Source organism: Lycium barbarum, chromosome 3, assembly GCF_019175385.1.
Source record: "Lycium barbarum isolate Lr01 chromosome 3, ASM1917538v2, whole genome shotgun sequence".
Taxonomy (NCBI): Eukaryota; Viridiplantae; Streptophyta; class Magnoliopsida; order Solanales; family Solanaceae; genus Lycium; species Lycium barbarum.
Window position 1 is genome coordinate 63,055,609 of NC_083339.1, and position 24,673 is coordinate 63,080,281.

The window sequence follows — 24,673 nt, forward strand, 5'->3', positions numbered from 1 at the left end:
TTTTACATATCTTAGAGTACCAATTAATCATGCCAGGAAAAGGAAAGTGGACTATACTGAATTATTGAAGAAAGTCAAAGACAAGTTGCAAACTTGGAAAGGAAAGTTACTGTCTTATGGTGGAAAAGCAGTTTTGATCACAAGTGTTCTTCAAATTATTCCAATTCATGTTCTATCTGCTATAAGGCCTCCTAAATGTGTTATAAAAGAACTACACAAGATCTTTGCAAAGTTCTTTTGGAATAATAAGGAGGAAGGAAGAAGCAGACACTGGTCATCTTGGCTTAACATGTGCTTTCCCAAAAATGAAGGAGGATTAGGATTCAGGTCTATTTATGACATGTCCAAAGCCTTATGTGTTAAACTTTGGTGGAAGGTCAGAACCACTAGTTCACTTTGGGCTAATTTCATATGGAACAAATATTGTAAGAAGCAGATTCCTCAGGTGGTTCAATGGAAAGGAGGCTCACAAGTTTGGAAGATGATGTTGGAAGCAAGGGAAAGTATTGAGCAGGAAATCTAGCGGGTACCAAAGATTGGAAGTTCAAACATCTAGGTTGATAATTGGACTAAGTCAGGTGCTCTCAACTATGTGGTTCCCCAGACCTGGCATATCAATGATCATGCTGAAGATGTTTCTGAGCTTATTTCAAATGGAAGATGGGATATTAACAAACTCATGCAGCTGTTTCCTAAAGATATAGTGCAGCATATAACACATGAAATTGATATTAAATATGCATCAAATGAATGGGACAGATCTTAGTAGATGATGACAAGTACAGGAAGGTTTACAGTAAGTAGTGCATCGGAGCTGTTAAGACAAAAAGCTAATGTAACAGTGCCATTTCAGAATATGTGGATTAAAGGTGTGCTTTAAAATTTCATTCTTCTTGTGGAGATTGTGGAAGTTTAAAGTGTCAATTGATGAAGTGGTGGCAAGGATTGGCATTCCTATAGTTTCAAAATGTTGTTGCTGCTATACTGCTCAAAATGAGACTATTAACCATCTGTTTCTGTGTGGAGATTTTGCTACCAAGGTATGGAGAGTCTTTAATGCAGGGGCTGGATTGAGCATGAATTGTATTCAGGTGAAACATGCTATTAGAAGTTGGTGGGAAGCAAAATGCCATTACAAATTGAAGATGATATACAAAGCAGTTCCTGCTTTCATTGTATGGCAAATATGGAAGTGGAGAAACAATAAGCTACATGTGGTAATATGAATCTGAATAGAGTGATATATGAAATACATATGAACATTTACATGTTATGTAAAGTTCAGTTTCCTGGGCTGAATATTCCATCTAGATGGCATCAGATTACTCCGTTTTTTGAAGGGTATAAGCCAACTGTTATCTGCAAAGTTATTAAATGGATGAGACCTGCATCTGGAGTCTACAAGTGTAATACTGATGGAGCTGCTAACGGAAATCCAGGACCAAGTTCTGCTGCATTTTGCATCAGAAATGAAAATGGTGATTTGGTGTATGCAGCTGCTAAAACTCTAGTTGATAGCTCAAATATAGTTGTTGAGGCTATTAGAATGGGATTGATGTACTGTGTGGATAAGCAACTCTTTCCATTGACTATAGAGACTGATTCCATGACCATGAAGATGATTATCAATGTTGAATGGAAGATCCCTTGGAGCATTTCAATGTTGGTGGATGATATCAAAAGGTTGATGGAAGATCAAAGAGTGATTGTGGTGCATAAACATAGAGAAGGAAATGGACTTGCAGACTTTTTAACTAACTTTGTTTTTTATTTTGCAGGTACAGTTCAGTTTCATAATTTTCAGGAGCTACCAAGTCAAGCTAAGAAGATTCTGAATTTGGAAAAAATAGGAATAACTTGAGAGTAAGAACTATACAAGACAAAGCACCAGATTGAAGTCCACGATTCCAGAAGTATAAGCCATTGCTAAGTATAGAATTTCAACAGAATATGAGCTATTGCAGCATATGTATTAGGGTGGTATTAGTGTGCTTGTCATGCTCATTCCTTAATATAAATGTTATGATGTTCATGATATATGTAGCAGAATGTACTGGTTATGGATCAAGCAAGATAGTGGCTTGGTTTTCATGCAAAAGGTGATATATACAGAAATATACAACTACTTTCAAGCTTGCCTGAAGAATGATTCATATGACTTGATACTTTCCACCTGTGAGACTTTGAAGGTGTGATAGAAGTTATCAAGCCAAGGCTCTTGGATTCTAGTTGATGAAAATCTGTTGATGTCTACTTCTGCTGGCCATATTCCACTAGATTTTCCTTTGTTTTCTGTTATTTTCTTTATTTGGATCAATCTTGTTGGATTGATCCTTATTTTCTGTTCTTTGTTTTTAGCTGGATTAATCTCCTCTGGATTGATGTGTACATATTTTCTTTATCAATAAAATTCCACCTTAATGGTGGCCTTTACTCAAAAAAAAAAATTGTAAAATAGCAAAACAACTGAAAAATAGTCATCTCAAATTGTAGTGATGAAATTATGATACAAAATATCACTATTAGTATCCTATAAAATATTAATACTTCAACGCGAAAACAAATAAAAGAAAGGGTATATGAAAAGCGTCGAGATAACCACAACAAAAGGAGGCACCTGATGAGAGACAAAAAATATTTCTCCATGACACAAATAGCTAAAGATGTTTGAAGTAGTGGCTCCTCCTCCACGATTAATTCTGGAAAAGTAAATACCATAAAAGAGTTCATAAATAAATACTTTAATATGTATATAATACAGGAGAAGATGAAATGTTGAACAGTTGTATAAGGAGTTTTTTAGGAGTTAGTGATCTTTAGAGGTGGGGAGAGGGAAGGTTAATTGACTTTATGAAAAAAATTAATACAAATACATTAATTATAAGGAAAGCAAAAAGATTAACAAAAAATTTAGAGATTAAACATCCAAAAAAAAAAAAGATAAAATGAGTTTCTTAGTGTCTATATATAAATATATATGTATCATTTTTCTAAATATGAAAAGTCCTCCACTGGCCATTTCCATAATTGCTTAAATTTGCACTCAAACGGTTTGCTAATTTTCTTTTCCCTCTTTCTCATGAGGTCTTAATTGATGTTCAAAAAGAACCATGACTACATATCATGAAACACTATTTCACTGCGGTACTATTATTTTCATCATATATTTGTATTCATTGGGGTAGGTCTGGCGTAACTGACGAGACTGTCTAATATTGTTTTTAAGACGGCAAAAATACTCGAAGAATAGAGGAAGAGTACAATGGTTCTGTTATACAAGAACAAATGTGACATTCAGAGTTGCAACAACTATAGGGGTATCAAGCTGATAAGCCTCACAATGAAAGTGCGGGAGAGGGTGGTGGAGTTGCGAGTGAGGAAGGGCGTGTCTATTTCCGAGAACCAATTCTGATTCATGCCAGAACACTCAACTACAAAATTCATCGATCTTATTAGGAGACTGGTGGAGAAATACAAGGAGAGGAAGGAGGATCTCTACGTTCATCGACCTAGAAAAGGCATATGACAAAAGTCCTAATGAAAGTTCTATGAAATGCTTGGAGGTTAAAGGTGTACCAGTGGCGTATACGAGGGCTATCAAGGACATGTATGATGGGCGAAGAACCAGGTAAAGGCAGTGAAAGGAGACTCGGAACACCTTTCAGTTGTGATGGGGTTGCATCAGGGAATAGCTCTTAGCCCAGTTTTATTTGTCTTGGTGATGGATGAACTGGCGCAAAAAATTCAAGGTGACGTGTCATGGTGTATGTTATATGTGGACGACATAGTTTTGATTGAAGAGACCCGCAGTGGAGTTAATGCTAAGCTGGAGGTTTGGAGACAGACCTTGGAGTCCAAAGGGTTCAAGTTGAGCAGAACCAAGATGGAATGCATGAAGTGCAAGTTCAGTGACGTAGCGCATGAGGAAGGCGTGGAAGTGAGGCTTGAGACACAAATCATCTAAAAGTGAAGAAATTTTAAATATCTTGGGTCCATTATCCATGGAAATTAGGAGATTAACGTTGATTTCGTACACTGTATTGGGGCAGGGTGGATGAAATGGAAGCTCGCCTCCGGAGTCTTATATGAAAAGAAGTTGCAACAGAAACTTAAAGGCAAGTTCTACAGAGTGGTGGTTTGTCACGACCCAACTCGTGAGTCATGTGGGCACCCACACTATGTCCCCGATAGGAAAACCATTCCCTTATAACACGTCGTTAAATCAAGAATTACGAAAGTAAGAGCAGAAGTAACCAAATCACAGTAGTTATATATAATAATGTAAGTGTGGAAGAAAGAAAATACTACAACCCCAAGGATTTAATCTGAAACTCGTACAAGAGCTACTAACACTAATACAATGTTTGAATACTAGATCAAGTCTCATAAATACAAGACGATAACTATCTAAGAATCAAGTATACAGATACAAAGGAAAGGACATCCGGCTGCAGGATATGGCAGGGGCTCACCCTGAATCTCCAGCAAGAAGGCTTCGGAATTACTCGTGAGGTCAGGAAGTAGAACCATCGACGAACTCTGCACTCAAGAAAAGTGCAACAAGAGAGTATGAGTACAAGCACACATACTCATAGGTATCATAGGCCGATAACGATTAGTTTACGCACATAATAGACAGAAATTAACTGGTAGAACAGATATGCAATCAAGTACAATCATAAAAAATGTTCAGCATATATAAGATCAGATGAAGTGTATGAAATTTGAAGTAAACGGCCACAAATAGATGAATCAATGTAGATGCAATGCAATGCACTGGCCAACTTTCCATATCTGTACACATATGCTAAGGGCAGTGGCTCAAAGCCATGACTCATGAGGGACCTGCGAAGTCCATGTACACTTATTCCTGCAAATGACCTCGGACACAAGCACTCTCTCGCTCAGGTAAATGACCTCGGATCACGAGCACTCATCTCGCTCCTGTAAAGACCTAGGATCACGAGCTCTCATCTCTCTTTTACGCTCTCCGACAAAGACCTCGGAGGCTACACTCTCTCACTTATCATCATTACCAATCTTAATCACATCAAATCAACCACATGAACTATGGAATGCATGTCATGCAGGATATCAACCTCAATCAACAAAACATATCGTAATCTCAACAGTTACTTGCCATGAATTGCATATCAAGACTCAATTCGTCAACATTATCCTTCCTTTCCATGAGATAAGTGAGATATCAAGAGACAAGATGAATATAATCAGTTCCATGTATGACAAACTTAGTGACAAGCCCACATAACAACATCCATACCAAACCAGTGGATTTATCACCACAACCATGCCCGAAGGCCTATCATACTTTCCCCATCAACAACTACTATCTACATACGTTTCTCTAACCAGAGTCTATACATAAGTAAGTCGTAACCTACCTTGGTGCATAACAGGTGCCATGAACGAGTGACAGTAAGAATGGAACCGTATATCATATTCTCATTTAAATTTTTACCTTTGAAAATAATTTGTTATTAATTTTGACTGCATTAAAATCCCTATAAAAATATAATAAAAAAATTCCGTGATCCTTTATGGGCATCAATTACTGTTGCACATAATTACTACTCGTAGAAAGTCAGACTATGTAATTGCCTTTACATTGTGAACTGCTAGTGACAAATAGAAAGATTTCGAGACACGAAAAGTCCAGCCGTCTTCATTTATAAATTTTTCATCCGAGTAATTGAACGGTATGATTTACCATATTTGCAAAACCTAACTTTTTTATTAAAAAAAATAATACTAAAAAGAAAACAAATTCATGCTAATCAACTTAATCCCCCTTAAAATGCTTGTTGAATTTTGTAGTAAAATGTTTGTTGATGGCTAGAGTAAAAGTAATCCAGTTTTAAGAATATGAAAATTATTTTTGCCATATATAGAAGCCTTAACAACCTTAGGTGTCACTTCAATGAAAAGTGTGATATAATTTTTGGTCAATTCCTGACGACCTGTTAACTTTTGGATGGAAAACAATATTCCATCTACTTATTGTATGACATAGATCATCTTTTGAGCTAACATTTTTTACTAATTTAGAGTAGGAAAGTGTTTGAGAAAGATACAGAATTCACAAAAAAAAATGTATTTTTCAAAAAAAGATTGAGTCATTTAAAGGAAAAGATCTAGAAAGGAAAATTTAATTTTTTTGAGATTTTAAGGAGAAGTCCATTACAGAAAAACGAACGCATTGAAGTCCGGGGAAAGTTTGCAGAAATGAGTTACAGATAGAGTTTTGATTTACCACTAGGAAATTAGTGAATTTAAACTTTACTTTATGTAAATTTATTCGAAATAAAAACAAATTTACTTTTTGTGTTTATGCATATAAAATAAAAAAAGTTTCTCCAGTTAGATTCAAAAGTTTCTACGTAAACATTTGACAACATCAATAATATGAATGAAATAGAAATGTCATATTGAATGTTCAACGTCATATACTAACGTATAAAATTAACAGAGGAAACCAAATATGCATTTAACATGAAATTATAAAATTTCAAATAAATTAAATAAATAATTATACAAGAAATTAGACGTAGCAGTTTGAAATCATTGAAGAACAGATAAATTGATTATTAAATGTCTGATATGCAAACGTCTTTTGGATCTTTACCTGATTGTTCTTGCTATTTCTTTTCTTTTCTTTTCTTTTTTTGATATTGCCTCATAAATTTTCTTCGCGTAATACTCATATTTTTTTCCATAGAACAGAATAAAGACCAGTTACAATGAGCACCGCTACAGAACTACAGTCTTATGCTGGAAAGAAAAAAGAAAAAACTAATAGAGTAAGCTGAATAAGCAAGAATACTTGTAAAAGGTGGAATAAAAGAAAATAAACTTACCCTCCAACTTAGATGTTCTCATCAATAATATTGATCATCATCAAGGCACTAAAAACAACTAAAACATAAAGATAGGTCCTCTTTTATCCATTATAAGACCTTGAATGTAATAAGCAATGATTGATAATATTGAGTAGGAAGAAAGGGTTTACCAAAAAAAAAAAAAAATTATCGGGGAAGAGAAATCAAATGATCACATAAGATTTCTACGTCTAATAAATTAAATGGCAAAAGTCATAGATAGCCCCCTAAACTTTGCCACATTTTCCTCATGGTCACCTAAACTTAAACTTGTTCTGATTGAATACCATCAGTGTTCAAAAAGTGTACCTATTGAATACTTTTTGCTGACATGGCAAAAGAAGTGTTCTCCAATCTCTTGAAGCGCGTGAAACAAGTCCAAAATAATTTTTTTCCAACTTATACACCTAAATATCTATAATCTAAATAATTAAAAAAAAAACTTAAAAAAAAAATAAAAAAATCTGTACGTTTCCTCCTCTTTATCTCTCTATCAGCCATTCTTCCTCCTCGTCTTCCTCCGTCCATTTTTTTCTTCAACTTGTAGCAGGAAAAAATGGAGATCTACTACCGCCACCTTTGCCACACCACTGTCTTTCTCTCTCCCTCCCTCTCTTCTACCAAAAAAATTATATTCAAAATAAAAAAAAATCAGATTTAAAAGAAAAACATAATCATCTAAAAAAGAAAAGAAATAAATTGGCTTTAGATTTTTATTTTTTCAGAGGGGGTTCGTTTTGGGTTTTGTGGGGTATTTAAAGGTGGTGTTTGGACGGAAAAACAGGGCGGTGAGGTGGTTGGGTGGTTGAGGGGTCTGTTTTGTGGAGGAGATGAAGGTGGCGATGGGGTGGTGTTATAATGGTGTGAACGTCGGTGGTGTGACGGAGGTGGTAACGAGGTGGTTTATGGGTGGAGAAAAAATGGTGGTTTTATTTTTGTGAAAAGAGGAAGAAGGTAAAGATGGAGATGGTGGTGGAGAAAGGATGGGCAATGACGGGTAGAGGAAAGTAATGGGTGTTTTCTTTCGGTGGTGGCGGCGGTCGGACGGAGATGTTGACCGGACGGAGATGGTGGCGGAAGTTTACAATTTTGTAGTTGGGGGGGGGGGGGGGGGGGGGTGTATAATTTATTTTTTAATTATTATGATGGGCCTCACCGTTACGTGTCACGTTTTCATTTGACAAAGTTGCCACGTCATGGAGAGTGTAATACACTCTCTTAATTTTGCTGATTATTGTGAAAAAAGTACCCAATGGGATCGAATTTGGATTGGTTTAGGTACTCAATAGGTACAACCCCCGGTTTAGGTACCTCAGAAGAAAATGTGGCCAAGTTTAAGGGGCTATCTATGACTTTTGCCAAATTAAATAGATGTAACAACATATAAATGGATGATACAATATTTAAAAAATAAATAATTGTAGGGGAAAGGAAAAATTGATCAATTGTATTTAATGACCTTTGGAGTTTTGATGAATTATTCTTAGTTGTTTAAACATATTATAATTTTGTACCATTGTTAGTTCTTATAATTTTAATGGTCTTATTGAAATGAGTTTTTATGAGATAAAAGCAGTGTTGTGGACATACACATACATCAGAATTTTGCTTTAGTAGAAAAATTCTTAGCCTGGAGAAATCATCCACGATAGTTAGAAAGAACTTGTTTTCATCAAACGTAGAAATTGTATAAGGTCCCCAAAGATCTACATGAATCATATCAAGACATGTAAAACTTCTAATACTATTAGATTGAAAAGGTTGTCTAATTTGTTTGGCACAAGAACATATTGTGCACATCTATCTATGACTGTTTTATATTCTGCAAACTACTAGGAAATTTTTTATTCAAGACTATGGAAGAGCTATGTCCAAGTCTTTTATGCCACAAGTTTATATCCACATTGTAGACTCTCTCATAATTCTGAATAGCTAGGCTGATACTCCTTCCATTATAAGCATGTTGATTCAACTGTAGATACAACACAATATCAACCCTCCTAGTGAAGAGATCCTAAAAAACACAAAAGCTAGAAAACAAAGAAACAAACCACTGTAATTTTTTGGTTAATTTTGAAACTGAAAGTAAATTATATTTGAACCAAGGCACGTGAAACACATTAGAGATAGTGCTTCTCTGTGAATTTGTGTTGGTGCTTGTATGTATGACATGAGATATATCACCATTGGACTAGTAAATCTTTTTTGTATTAGCAGTCCCATTTATAGTGTCTTTGTTTAGTAATTCAAGGTATGAAGCCATATGATCGGTAGCTCCATGTGTCCATGATCCAGTCAGGACTGTTGGAGCTTAGCATGGCCATGTATTTGTCAATAGTTGCTACATTTGTTGATGCAGTAGAAGTAGAGGCAGTGCCTTGATTGAGCATGTGTAAGATCTTATCATATTGATCTCTGATAAAAGGACTGCTTCCCACTTGATTCACCTGATGTGTCACATTTTGAATCTTTGAGCCTTCTTCAGTTGGAACTTGTGATCCCATATTTGGAGCATATATGTTGTGACCATATCCAAACTTAGTTTGAGAAATACTAGCATGACCTTCAAAGATTGCTTCACCAAGAACATCATAGGTTGCTGTTTTTCCTGTTATCCCTCTCTATTTTGACATAAAGTCTGGAGAATAGCCTACCAATCTATAACAATTTTCCTTACCATGGACTTTGAATTTGTAGAACTCACACACTAAGTTGTAGTTCTTCTTGAACCTTTGAGTGTTCTTGGTTCTAGAATACCTAGCCAGTTCATAATTTCCTGCGCCAATAGCAGGATTAGCACCTAGAACCCCAGTTGCAGAAGCCACTGATTTTTTACTTCCATCACTTAGTACTATTGTAATTATTGGTAAGGAAATCATCATTAGGATTTTTCTCCTGGCTTGACAATCTGTGTCATGCCCCGAATCATGTGTAACGACCCGTTTGGTCGTTATAGTCCTTTCGGCCATTTTATCCTTTTTCGAGCATTGATTAGCTCACTTTTGATCCGAGGGAACAGTTGGCACACTTCCCGAGGTGTCTAGATCGAATTCGGACAACTTTTGTGAAATATAGGCTAAAAGTGAAAAAGAGTTGACCCAAAATAGACTTTTGGGTAAACGGACCTTTTTCGAAAATCCATCGATTTTGAGAAGTCCGGATGGTCGTTTAGAACTTGTGTGTATATCTGGTTCAGTTCCCAATGCACTCGGATGCATTTTAGGACTTGGGTTGGGAAATTGGAATTAAGGTATCGGCGGTTGACTCGGTCAACGAGACCTCCGTCGAAAATTCTGAGGCCGCGGGCGCGTTCATAGCGTATTTTTGTATGGGTCTATGTATGTGGTTTGTGAGCAGATGGCCTCGGGAGTGGTTCGGGATTTCGATCGAGACTTAGAAAAGTGTGGGGATTTCTGGTACCTAATGCCCGCATTGGCGGCATCAGTGCCATCCCAGCGATAGCCGCTGGGGTGGCCAAGTATGTTTGGCCCAGACCGCTGGGGCAGCCTATTGGGCGCTATAGCGGTGCTGCCGTTGCGGTTGTTATTTCATTAAGTGTGATTTAAATAAGCCTTTAGACCCTCATTTATTTCGACTTCGAAATTAGAGCTTTTGGGGACTGTTCTTGGAGATATTTAGGGAATACTCTTGGAGGTAAATCTTGTTATCCCTCTTCTATTTCATTGATCCTAATCATCATATATTACATTTTTCCTTAGTAATGGAAGACAAAAGTGGAGATAAAGAATGTTCTGTCTAGGCTTACAAATGGTAAAATTGATGGGGTTTATGCTAGTTTTTGATGTTCTAAGGTTGTTAATCATATATCTTTTATTATTAGTGTTGAATTTCAGAATCAAAGAGTTAGGATTTATACCCAAATTGGGAGTTTTGCTTCAAATTCGAAATTGGGTAAATCTACGAGTTAATTTAGGAATTAGTTGTTGGGTTATGATCATCTAGTGCTTAAATTGATATTTTGCTTCTGAATTTTCCGTTTTGACCTTGTGGGCCCGTTTTTCCCAAATTCTAGTGTTAGAATTGATCTAAATTGAATGATGGCAATATTAGTACCGTTCTTCATGATTTCTAATCTAGCTTTCGATTATGCCTAGACTTTATTGATCTTGAGGCTCAGCGGAAGGGGAAGGCGATAGAGTGATTTGTGGGTGTTGTGGTTCGGCCATCCAGGTAGGTTATGGCTTATCTTTGGTGAGACTTCGCATAGCGAGTTATATATTTAGATTATATCGTCGGAGAAAGCATGTGAACCTTCGGGTATGAAGTTGGGATGGATATTGTCTTAGGTTGGGCCCTGTTATGTGTTTGGACTAGCCATCCCGTTGTGTTGTGATTGATTATTCTATTGTGTTGGCTTGATGCCACGTGTTGTTAGTAGATATTGGCATCTGTTATTCCATCTTGATTATGATATTGTTGGTGTACCCACTGTTGGTACTTGTGATTCGAATATATTGTTGGCGTACCCACTATTGGTACTTGTGATTCGGATATACTGTTGGCGTACCCATTATTGGTACTTGTGATATTGAGCATGATTATTTATGTGGATACATGCATTGCACGCACTCTCATTCTTCATGATATTTTGTTGAGATACTGATGATACTTAATGAAACACTTTGATGAGCTGGGCTTGATTTTTACTTGAGTGACGTGAAAGTCCGATATTCGATGTTCGTTCCGGAATCATGGATTGAGTGAGGGCATGGACTTTGTAGGTCCCCCAGAGTGGTGCCGGTAAGAACCCCCCGTGGGCAAAGATCCGGAATCCTGTCTATCTGTTGGGCAAAGATCCGAGACGGGTGGCACTTAGACTTCGCGAGTCACACGATTGTGCTACTGAGATGTCGATATTTCCATCCGGAGTACATGTGTACACAGCATTTGCATGGCATTACATTGCATCCATACATTATTGCATTGCATCATGGCTTACTTTGAGATATTTTGGTGTTGTACTTGTGATGTTGGATTCGGACTTGATATACTGAGACTTGACACATTTGGGATTAGATGCTCTATTTAGGCAATGACGCATACTTGGCTTCGATTATGTTTGATTTATACTTGTTGGTTTATCTGTCTATCTGGGTTTATTATCTAAATTGTGTTAGCTATGCTTAGTCGTTCGATGATGCCTACCAGTACTGTTGTTTTGTACTAACGTGCACTTGCTGCATTCCTTTATGAATGCAGAGTATCAGGTTGGATCTGCTTCCGTCTCGCGTGGCTGATAGTCACTTCAGCATTATCTTCGAGTTTCCAGGGTGAGCACGGTCGTTCGCTGCCTTGAAGACTTTTCTATCATTATGTCTTATTCATATTCAGAGACATAGATACTTTTATGTATTATTATTCTAGACATGTATTTATTCCCTTTAGATGCTCTTGTATTACTCAGACTAGACCCTGGGGGTATTATTATTATTCCGCACTATTATATATATATATATATTATCGTGAGACTTACGTATTTATTCTTTTCTGTTGCTCGATTTAATTATTTATCGTTGAGTTAAGGGTTCCCTTACCGAGGTGGGAAAGGTAAGTGCCCGCACGGCTTGTGCCAAAATGGGTCGTGACACCATGGCAGGACGGACCATCACCCGATGCCTTTACTTGATCGAGCGAACCAACTCTACATGAACATATGAACCTACGACGTGTATAGAATAACATGAGATAAGTTTCATAATATAAAGTCTTTAAAAATAATTCCATTCATAAATGATTACTTCAAGTCTAGAACAATGAGATATAACTCAAAATAGGATAATGTCAACATTTGCATAACTTGAACAACTTAATCTATGTAGCCTCTAAGACATGATCATGAGTAGCAAAAGTTATCAGGACAAGGCCCCTGCAGACCCAAAACAAATAGAAATACTAAATGAAGAAATGTGTCTCGAATATCAGGTGAAGCTCACCAAAAATTGAAGTGTGCAGAAACCCTAACGTGGAGTCCTGACGCCCTGAGTATGCAAACCTGCATCCTGAAATGTAGTGCCACAAAAGGGTCATGAATATCATGGAATATCATTCGTATGATAAAGCATAACTGAATGAAACAACATAAGGGGATTCATGAAGGAAAGTCCAACCCAAAGCAATATAAATAAAACATGAATAGGTCAAATAACTTAGGCCGCTGAGAGAGTCGTTACCACAAGGTCATCTACATCTTCTATTGAGGGCTGATTACAATTATCTTGGTGAGCTTTTTTGACACACCTTCTTCTGCCTCATTATCAAATCGGTCTAGCATATGAATTTCTTGTAGCATATCACATATTCTTTTGTTGTTGTACAAGAGAGTATCTTTGTATGCTCCTTGGAACTGATACTGCATAAGGAGAGATTTTTGGCTCTAACCTCTACCTCGCTTCCTTCCTCATTGTTTTTAGCCATCTAAGTGATTGACATAAGGTCAGATTCTTTAGTTCTATTCTGAATAGTTTCCCATGGGCAGATGTCTTGGGATATGATGAAGTCTATCATTCTTATTTTCCACCATTCATCGTGTTCTGCATCGAAGTATGGTGGTCTTGTTGTTGATTGGCCTTCTTGTACTACTGGAGGTGCAGTCATTATTCAAGGTTCTAGCCTTTATAGAAAGATCTAGCTCTGATACCACTTGTTAGGATCAGGTTACTACCTATACACTCAAAGAATCAGGTTCTTTGAGCAACTATGCAAGCAGGTAAATCTATGGAATAAGTAAATCAACACAAAAACAAAAAATTGTGTGGAAACTCCTTGCTCAAGGGAGGCAAAAACCACGACCTATCTCTTATAAGACTTTCCCAACTTCACTAAACTCGAGCAGTTTAAGGCTTATGATCTTCCTTGTAATACCAAAGGAACTTTCCTTAATACTCCCTTACAACTTGTTACAAACTAACACCTATTACACGATACTCGCAATGGTAAATAGATGGAACCACAACAAGAACCTAACTATTACAACTAAAGAACTTAATGATAATTCTTAATAAGCTCGGGTTCTTTGTTGATATGAGTTGGCTCTTCTTAAGACTAGGTGTTGACTCCGCTTACTCTGGCCTCACGTTGGAATGTTATGATTATGGTTATGGTTAACCTCCAAAGCTTGTTCGTGTTGCGTTTATATAGAAGTAGTTTCCACCTTGTCTTGTCGAATCCAACCTAGTATGAATTTCATAACTGTACCCGAAAACCAATCCTTGTTTGACTTGGATCTTCCTTTTTTCTTTGTATGCGTATTGGCTTTCTTTCCTACTTCAATGCTAATTCCATGTTGATCAACTTATGGTAATATTTTCATAACTTAAAATCCAACCATTCATCGAATAGGAATGATTCAATAATCTGTTTCCTCCCATTTGGCATCAAATAGCTTTTTGGCAGTCTCCAGTATTGTGAGATAAGGATCGATTCCTTTGAGAAATTCCTCTAATATTGTGACTGCTTCACTTAATCCATTGGAGATCTGTTTGGACTTTCGGTTCTTCAAATTCCTTCCTTATATCTCTCTTGATTGTATTTGGCTACATTGTTTATCAAATCATCAAAACATCATTATAAACTCAACAACTATTATTGAGCCAACAGTTATTCATAAGTGTCCATATTGATTGGTTCCCTAGTTCTTTTCTCTTTTTAGCTATGTGTATATGAATCTACTGACCTCTGCTCCTCCAAATATCACATTAACCGTATGTTTTGGTGATAGTGATCGAGGAGGCTATTCATTGGTCCTATTCTTGTAGAAATTTTGCTACGCCTGGTCGTCGAGGAATCTTTGAGATGTCCATCCTTGATCAACTGAGCTATTTCAAACTACAAGTGTTTGCAATTTTTGGTTTGGTGCCCATGGTTTCCATGAAAGTCACATAAAAGGTTTGGATTTCTCTTGCTGGCCCGATAAATGAAGTTATAATCTGCCAATCTTAGGACACCTGCCTCATTTGCATGCCAGAAAGGACCTGCATTATTCTTTCTCTTGAATCCTCAGTTATCTCTTGGTTGCTCTGGTTTCCTGTTAGTCCTAGTCGTGTTGGCACTGAATAGGGTTTGAGCTGACTCCTCGAACTTCTACAATCATCTTCAAACACATTCTTGGGTATCTCGTGGTATCGACCATTAATCCTTACGAGGGGAAGCAATACTGACAACATGCCCTCCTCTATCCGAAGCTTGGTACTATACCAGTGATAGCATCATTCCAAGTGTTAGCCTGGAACTCTTAGAGACTGTCCTTCAACCATCGCGATGTATCTGAACTGTCAGGGTTGAGGTTCCTAGTGAAGATAATAACTAAGAACACACTGTAAAATAATAGAGAAAAAGAGTGGAGAAATTCTTATTCAGTTGTGCCTTGCGAAACTGTCAGTCTGGTAAAAAAAAGTAAGTGTTTTCTTGCTTGTTACAAAGTATGAACTTATGCAATAGTGATGATGAAAATCATATGTGTTACACGTGAGAGAAAGGGGTATATTTATAGTCCGGCCTTAAGTAATGTCTCCCGCGTATTAAGCTGCCCATAATGATCATTATTTGCACATTGAGTCTGTTACGTACGTGGATAAATAACCACCGAAGTGAATCTCTGATATTTTAGAACCCATTATCTGGTGAAGCTTATTACGACTGGTCACAGATGACCTACCTAACGCCTTAATCCGGAGTTATGCAAATCACCCCATATGCACCGGTTCTGAAATCGTATTCGGAGGATGTTACTCGATGTAACCTCGAACTCTGATCGGAGTTATATTGGCTAAGTTGGATCTGACTAGACTCAAATTGCCACATTTCGTTTCTTGAGTCGTCCACATGTCAAATTCGTATTTTTGATGAATACATTCCTGATGTATAAAAGCTTATTGAAAATTGAAAGCACCAATAATAAAAGTTAAAATATTTTAAATATAATTTCTTCGGGACTTAAAAGTTAACAAAATATCTTAGTCCAGATGAGTTTATCTCATTTAAAATAGCATATTATTGAAAAGGAAAATTGTGTATAATACTATTCCATGAGCTCCCAATATTAACAAGAAATTTGTTTCAAAATATTTGATGTTTTAGAAAAATCGATACTCTTATTATTTATTGAAAAATCTAAATATATTTTTAATGTCTAACTAATGAATTATTAATTAAATATTTAATGAGAGTTGTGATTAAAATTATTATATATCTTTTTTTAGAGCGCACAAAAATCTTAAAGGAAATAATTCATAAAGTTATAAGACTACGTGAAATGTACTAAAAAATTAAGGGCAAAAAACATACATGTACGTAGTAAGTGGGAATATTTACAAAACATGACGATACTTTTCAGTTTACAAAATATATCAATAGATTTGTTACAAAATCTATACGAATTAGGTAAATTAAAAAGAAGTAAATAAAACACATTAAATAAAGTGTTTTCCTCATTTTATCCACTTTTCTCTCTCCATTCAAAATTAAGAGATATTTTTCCCTGATTTTCTTTAACTTTTGCTCTTTTATTTCATCCACTTTTCTTTCCCCATTCAAAATTAATAGATATTATTCCCTAATTTTCTCCAACTTTTACTCAAAAAGTCCATTCTAATTGGTAATTTTTATGTACAAAGTTCATACACCAGAAAACTTATATGTATAATTTTTTTATGCAATATACAACTGTATAAATTCGTTATAATTTGTATACATGAAACATGTATAAAAATCGTATGTGTATTTTGATTATGATAAAGTACATTTAAATTGTATAAAATATAATCAAAGTATGTATAAATTTTGAGAAAATATGTATAATAAATTTGTAATTGATACAAACTAGATTCCATACATAGTTTATACACCAAAAAATAAATATTTATAAATTTTGTATGCAATATGTATAACTATATAAATTTGTCATAATTTTTATGTATGAAATATGTGTAAAAGTTGTATGTATATTTTTATTATGATAAAGTAAATAGAAATTGTATAAAATCTGATCAAAGTATGTATAGATTATGAGAAATATATATGTATAATAAGTTTTCTGATTAATACAAACCATATTCCATACACTAATTCATATCGAATTTATTCGCATTTCATACACATTGTACCGCATATATCTAAATGATATATAGCAAATTTCATACACATTTCATACATATATTAGTTTTCAACATTTTTGAAAACTACAGTTTATATAATATATAAAGATTTCAAACACACAATGATCACACATATCTCAAAACGATACAAACAAATTTTTATATATAATTAATACACAGGTCCGTAATAAAAAATACTCTGTAATATTGGTTGAAAATTTATTTTAGGAGAGAAGATGAATTTTAGGTCTGGAAATGGTGTCTATCATAGAAGGAGAGGGAGAGGGAGAGAGAGAGAGAGAGAGAGAGAAATCTTTTTAAAAAGAAGAAGGAGTTGATTGGTACTATCCTAAAATTAAGCCTACATTTAAAATCAGATTATTTTCCTTAAAAAAGCCTAAAATTGTGGGATCCCATTAAACCAAAATCTGGTATACTTTGTAATTTTGTTGGTATATTTTGTAAATAAGGAAAAATAACCTTATGTTTTATAATATAAAGTCTTAAGTAGTATGATTAGGTCATTTTTTCAAAAATTAAACAACAATCTACCCTACACATTAGTATCAAATTTTATCTTAATCCATTTATTTGAAGGGCATTATTTAACAACAACTAACAAATATATAAATGTAACTTTTAGATATACTTAATTAATGTATATTTCTATTTTAACTTTCTTCTTTAATTATGATTAATAATACAAAGTGTAAGTAAATATTTTTATTTTGTGTGATTTTCTGTCCGAATTTAGATTTAATTGGGTTTTAATGGCAGAATCTGACACCCAGCGAAAACTAGAAAAAACATAGGAGTGCTACTAGATGGGCACAGCCCGTGCTCCAACATTTTATGTTCACAAGAGGTTGTTAAGTTTTAGATGATTTGCCTAGTCACTTGGTGCTGAAAAATGGCAGTACAAAAGAAATAAAAGAATGAAAAAATAGCATATAGAAAAACATAAAACTAAAATTAAGGCAATGCTCTTGTGCAATAACCTTAGCTCCAATCTAGTAAAAGTATGGGCGACCCTCAAGATCACAAATTTTTAAATAGCACGGAGTTAAAGTAACATAAACATGCTTAATGTACAATCAAGTTAGTATGTTCATAAAGAAACTTGAATAATGTGTGCCTTGTACATAAGGATGTTCCGAAAATTTCCGAGCATTCTTATTCTCCTATTTTTTAGTTCTGAATAAGGGGGTGTTCTAAAAGATGCTTGGAAGACAATTAATGAAGAAAAACAAACAGTTCTTTCAAAAGGCCTTTTTTGAAATGATTCAACAATAAATCCTTGCAGCATCTAAAAGTTTATAGTCTGTGCCCAGACTCTTATACTCTTTTCTTTCAAGCCTCACACAACTCAAAGCACTTTGTTTCTGCAATACCTAACCTTTCCAACTAAGTTACAGTTGTGTTTGATATCATGTATTCCTCCATAACTACTTTACCTCTGAAAACAGTACAACAAAGAAATGAAGCATGCCCTAACTATAGAAGTTAATCTGTATTTAGTGTCACGACCCGACTAGGGGCCGCGACGGGTACCCGGGGCGAACCGCCGAGCACCGCTCGTTCTATTACTCATCATACTTATTTAATGCTCTTTTATCAAATTTATACTCAATTCTAAGAAAATCATCTTTCATTTTGAAAACATAATTGTTGACACCCAATTTTGTCCCGCCTCTCCTCCGAAATACCTGTTTACGCTTCTAATATTTTTGGCAAATTTTAAAAAAATATATTTATATTTTACTATAATTATTAGCTCCTTATTAATACCGGCATTGCATTATCCCGTCATTATCTTTTATTACCGTTTCTACTACCATTATTATTATTGTTATTATTATTATTATTATTATTATTATTATTATTATTATTACCAGCTTTATTATAATTCATAGTTATTTTTTTAATTTTTAATTTTATCATTTCAGCATTTTTACCACCATATGCGCACGCATCGCATTTGTTTTCGCACCGTTAAATAATATCTTTCATTTACTATTGAACTTTAAAAAATATTTTGCACGACTATTACAATGTCATATAATTTTATTATCCGAGCACTAATAATTACATATTTAGTCTGTGTTAATTCAGTCCATAATTAAATCCTAAAACTATTTGGGCTAAAGCCTAATTCGTGAAACCAGTCCACACTTTAATTCACTACTCAACCTACATTTTAATACACGGCCCACATTTTTCAGCCCACTATTCATTCAATATCAGCGGCCCATACCCGTTTTAATTTTCACCCGACCCGGCCCAATCTACTTATTTTTTTTAGTTGCCCTAATCCTCTTTCCCTTTCCTCTCTCCTCTTCACCCGCTCCCTCTCTCTACCCTACTCTCTCTTTTCCATCGTCATTCCCCACCACTGTCGCCTACACCCCGCTCCCACTTCCCTCTGTTCCCCACCTTCCTCTGTTCCCCCCACGCTCTTCTCTCTCTTCTTCACAAAAAAAAAAACCCCATAGATTTCGCCTTATAAATAATGGTTTCCAAATCAGTTTACGGGGAGGATTTTTCGATTCAGGAAATTCCCTAAGAATCAAGGCTTAGGAATCGCAAAATTCCCTACAAAAGAGGGTTTTCGATTCAAGAAAATTCCCCTAGAAAGAGGAACAACAGATCTTGAACCCCGAAATCCTCTGAAAAGAACAAGTGGGTTTAGCCGCAGAAATCCCCTAAAAATTTTAAGTTCTTTTGATCACTTCAAATTTTCGTGGAAAATTACTAAGTCTTCATCAGTTTTAATCTTGTTTTGATATTCATCCTAAAAAATAGAAAATTATTCTGGTTCCCTTTTGGTTCCAGCAACTGATTCGAGTCCGAGTAAATTCGAGACCGAAGTCTGTGGTGTTCGAGTGGACATCGAAAACCCGCGCCCCACTTCGCTACACCCGAAGAAGGTAATTCCCCTCCTTTTTATCGTTTACGTCTTTTCGGTTTCCTTAGCTATTTGCAGTTAGTTATGTGCTATATTGGCGTGTTTTATGGTTAAGTAGGTTTTAGGTTGCTGTTTTAAGTTTAGTTGCCATGTGGTATGGATCAAAGGTTATTAGTCTTGAATTTTACTAAGTATATGTCTGGCTAAAAAATCACCTGAATCTAGTCACACGTTTGGTTAATTTAATAAGTTAAAATCAACATGCCGTATGACCCTGTATGTGATTCTGTATGCTTGTTTACATTAAATGTATGTTGTTTGCTTCTGTTTATGTCCGTTAAGCTAGGAGTTGACGTATAGAATTTTATGGGAATAAATCAACCTGAATGTTGTCTGGTTTCAGTTTATTGAATTTTAAAGGGTTTCCTGTAAGAGCATACGTGAAAAAGGGGGTTTAGTCTCAGATGCAAGTCTTGTCTTGTTTGGTTTTAAGATGTTTCAAATCTCTTAAAGTCTGGTAGAAATGCTTATCCAGTAATTAAAAGCTTTCAGTCGAAGTAGTCTCTCTTTTGGCATATCAGTAGCACTCCCCTTTTTTTCCTCACCATTCTGTTAAAGGATTCTAGTAATGGATTAGCATGTTCTCCTCTGAGAATTATCTCTGTGCTGAGAATGTTAATTGCTTCTAAATTGTTGATTTGATTAGTTTAAGGCAGTCATTTGGATCAACTAATGTCTAGTTAAGGAAAGGACTATCTTGAAATATATATTTTGTCATTCTGTAAACTAACTTTGTTTGGGGTTGGTTTCCTTGTTTTCAAAGTGCATTATTCATTAATGCTAAAATCTTGTTGAAATGTATATCATCTATGCTGCTTGGTTGAAATCTGAAGCATACACCCATTTATTTTCAAGTAAGTTACTGTGAACAATATTGTCTAGTTCTCTCGCTGCTATGGGGTTTAAGTAAATAGATTAGGGGACAAATATGGGTAACATATTAATCCGAGGATAAGTTGTGTTTGGAATTTTATTTTTTGTGCCTCTCTTGCAGCTTCTCTGTTGTGGTTTAAGGATTTGAATGTTTGGGTTAAGATAGCAAAGGGTGCGTCCTTGTGTTTTATCAAATGAGATTTAGTTTAACATGAATGTATGTTAGAAATTGGATTTTATTTATAAAAATATAAGTGAGTTTGATTGATGAGTGTCAAATAAGATAAAAAAAAAAGAGATGTATTTCCTTTTCATTCTAACAAGGAAAAGAGTACCTTTCCTCTATGTTTAACCCAAAAGAGTACTTTTTTTTTATTTGGCTTAAACCTCAGCCCTATGTCACTACTGGTCGCATATGTATAGCAAAAAATGATAATCAAGTGAGCAGTTCGCCGCTCTTTACTCCCGAGACAGAACTTACAATGGACTGTTTCAAATTAAGAAATGTTGGTCTAAAGTCAATTTTATGTTCACCCTCATGTTTAGTTTCCGTTAGATTGTCCATCTTTTGAATAATCTAATCCTTAAGCTTGATCGTGACAAGCCAAGAGGTATGTCCCATTTCTCACTGAAACGGAACCTGTTCAATTCCTGAAAAGTTGTTGTGTTTTTGTAGAAGTCTACTGTGTTGGTTAAATTACATATCAGTCACTTAAATCAGTGTACTTTTTTTTTCTTAACTGGGATATTGTTTGCCTTATTTTCCCTCCATTTGTTTACTTTCCTTTGAGTGAATAAGGTTCTGTCCTGATCATGTATTTGTCAATTAAATATAATATTCAGTATTAACAAGAATCCGTTTTAGTAAGAGACTACAATGAATTGGCTTTGTTGTTCACTTACCCTTCGTCTCCTTCATTTTCTTTGGCTGGAATGATTCAAACAGTCAGCTGCTATTTATAAAGATGTTGTTGAAGTTCCAATGGTTTTCCTTGTTCAAATTCATCATGGTGATTGCTTGTCCGGTGTAGTTCCCTTATTTTAGCTTTATAAGAGTGATTATAGACACCATATATGAACAACGATAGCCTGCCTTAGATCAGTACTTGTTTCATATGCTGCCAGCGTGCTCTGATTGGATCCCGTGTCTACATGAATATGCCAATATGTTTGGTTAGAATTTGCATGAATTTTAAATGTTGTAAGTATGCCTTGGTTGAGTCCAGTGTATGTCTAAATACTATGAATGCAGTCAGTTCAAGGCCTGCTATATTGTATACTGCAGCATATTGTCTTGTTACTTGATCCTGTGTATGCCCTAATTACCCCCAAAATTACAAGTGTGTTTCGTCAAGGGCTATATCTATGCTGAACATGGTGAAATATATTGTTGTATGAGTTCTATGCGAGCAAATATTGAGTTGTATATGTGTGTGTAAATGGCCAGTACATCTTAATCAATATGCGTTAGTAGGGAGGTTAGACTAGTCATTATGGATCAAGCTTGAACCCTCCCCGGCGTTAGCCATGCTTGGGATTCATGAAATCCTTTGGAACTTGTGCAACATCGGGAAGACGGGGCGAAAGCTTTCCAATATTAACCTTCTATACACCCTTATGAATGTGTACACATAAGATATACCTAAATATACATAATCTACTGATTTGTTTTGAGTTTAATTTTTTCATGTTTAACCTCATTTGTCGATTGGATACTAATCCTTTTCTTTCGTTTTATGCATGACCATCGCATACGAGTCCGAGGGACTCGTTCTTCTTCCGCATTCGGTGTTGGGCTCAAAGCCCAACGAAATCTTCTCTCGGTCCATCCCTGTCCATAGCAAAAAAAAATGGAAGACATAAATACTGGGCCAATGCCCAATAGGCATGAACAGTGCGCAGCAGTTTACAAATGGGCTGAGCCCATTCTCCCCAACTGCAGCTACGGATCACAGTGGCCCAAAACGGGCAGGCCCATTTGATATTAGTTGGCCCCTTTTTATTTTATTTTGTGCCTTTAACTTGTATTATGTGACTAACTTTTTATTTTGTTTTTATTTTCTTAATTTAGGTGAATCTTATCAAATTTAGTGGGTTAACTTTAGTATAATGGGTAGTAAATTTAAGAGAGAAACTCAATTAATACCATAAGTTTCGTTTTCCTCTCTTTAGATTAAAGTTATTTATAGTATCTTAATACTTACTTTCAGAACAATTGATTTTTAAAATAGAATATTTTGAATCAAAGGAATTATGTTTTGTTTATTACTATATTAGAAAATTAAACGTCACTAATAGACAAAATATTAATCCGAATATATTTTATAAACAGTTTAGATTAATTTGATTATACATATTTTGAGCCGAACATAGTTAAATAAAGTTAATAAGGAAGAAAAAGAAAACCCATCACCTTTTGCATTCTATTTATAAAATAGTTTAGATTAAGTAAGCATATCTAACCAATTGAATTTTAAGGCCGCATTTACATTATTTTAAACCTTTTGCATTCTATTCATAACAAGTCTAGATTTCCTACATCACTATACTCATATAATGTCATTTTATTCCAAGTCAAATTGGCTAGGTTTTCTCTTAAAAGCTTCTATTTATATACAAGCCATTATATTTTGCAAGTCTTATTTTTAAAATAAATTATTATTTTAAGCTTAACAACATTTATAAGTTTTATTTTTAAGTGGACTACTATGTATTTCTTCAAGTTAGTTTAAATAGCATTATTATGTTTCCTTTAAAACCTCAATAACATTTACAACCAATTTTTCTTAAGATTGAAGCATTATATTTAACCTAAATTAATTAACCTAAGTTTGGTCGGATAACCGTAGTTAGCGGATTCTAAAGGATGCCTAACCCCTTCCCTTTAGGATAATATAGAGCCCTTACCTAGAATCACATTGGTTAAGCAGACTATTAACAGAGGTTTAGTTTCAACTTTACCTTAGTTAACATCGAGGTGTCCTAATTCACCGTTAAATTAATTAGGTGGCGACTCCTTAAAATAAAATAAATAGGAATCACCAAAATGTTGTACTCTAAATTAACCCGGTTAAAATGGGGTACAACAGCTTGGCGACTCTGCTGGGGACACTTAGGTTCTTAACCATAACAACTTAGGTTAATAATTAATTAATTGGATGTTTTGGGTGTTTTGCCTTTATTTTTGCTTTGTTGTTTTCTTATGCGCTTTTAAATGGCTGCTTTATTATGAAAAGTTTTCTATGTTACTGCTTTCCTTAAACTGGCATTCCGGTCATATTTCCTCCATTTCTGGAAAACTCACACTATCACACGTACACGCGAGGTGTGTTTAGCGCACCCGCAAATTTCTTCGTAGAATCCAAATTTTAGGAGAGTTGGCGTATGCGCGGGGTGTCCGAATAACGGTGACCGCGTAGCCTTCTCACTCGAGTAGTCCGCTCGGGAACCTTGTGTCTAGTAAACCCACTCTTAGTTTACCTAGGGTAGAGCGAAAACCAAAACCTTGTAAGAACATGCATCATTTCAAACCTAGAAGGCTTAATACCCTTGGTGTATTGAGTTCATTAATCAACCTTACCAAATGTCCAAATGAGTCTATGACTCTAAGTGACACTATTCACTATCTATGTGCGTTATTTGAAGGAAAAATGTGTGGAATATGTGGACCTAGTACTCTATAGATAAATATTTCAGGAAAACTGACATTTTGTTGCAGGTTGTCGTGGAGCATCCAATTAATGCCGGAGGGTTGAAGACAATTAAAAGAAATTAGTGGAGATGAAGTATTAGATATCTTAGATTAACTTTGAATTGTATTATTAAAC

General features: G+C 35.2%; 1 protein-coding gene across 1 annotated transcript; it reads left to right on the forward strand.

The window, feature by feature from the left end:
- The first annotated feature begins 432 nt into the window (after positions 1-432).
- Positions 433-2,441, forward strand: LOC132631418 (uncharacterized). The gene is made up of 2 exons (XM_060346994.1): positions 433-1,683; positions 1,779-2,441. The coding sequence occupies exons 1-2, from the start codon at positions 1,223-1,225 to the stop codon at positions 1,795-1,797; spliced, it is 480 nt and encodes a 159-aa protein (XP_060202977.1). The 5' UTR covers positions 433-1,222; the 3' UTR covers positions 1,798-2,441.
- The last annotated feature ends 22,232 nt before the right edge of the window (positions 2,442-24,673 follow it).

Excerpts from the sequence above, each read along its gene's own strand:
- LOC132631418 (XM_060346994.1), top strand. The coding sequence starts at position 1,223 with ATGAATCTGAATAGAGTGATATATGAAATACATATGAACATTTACATG.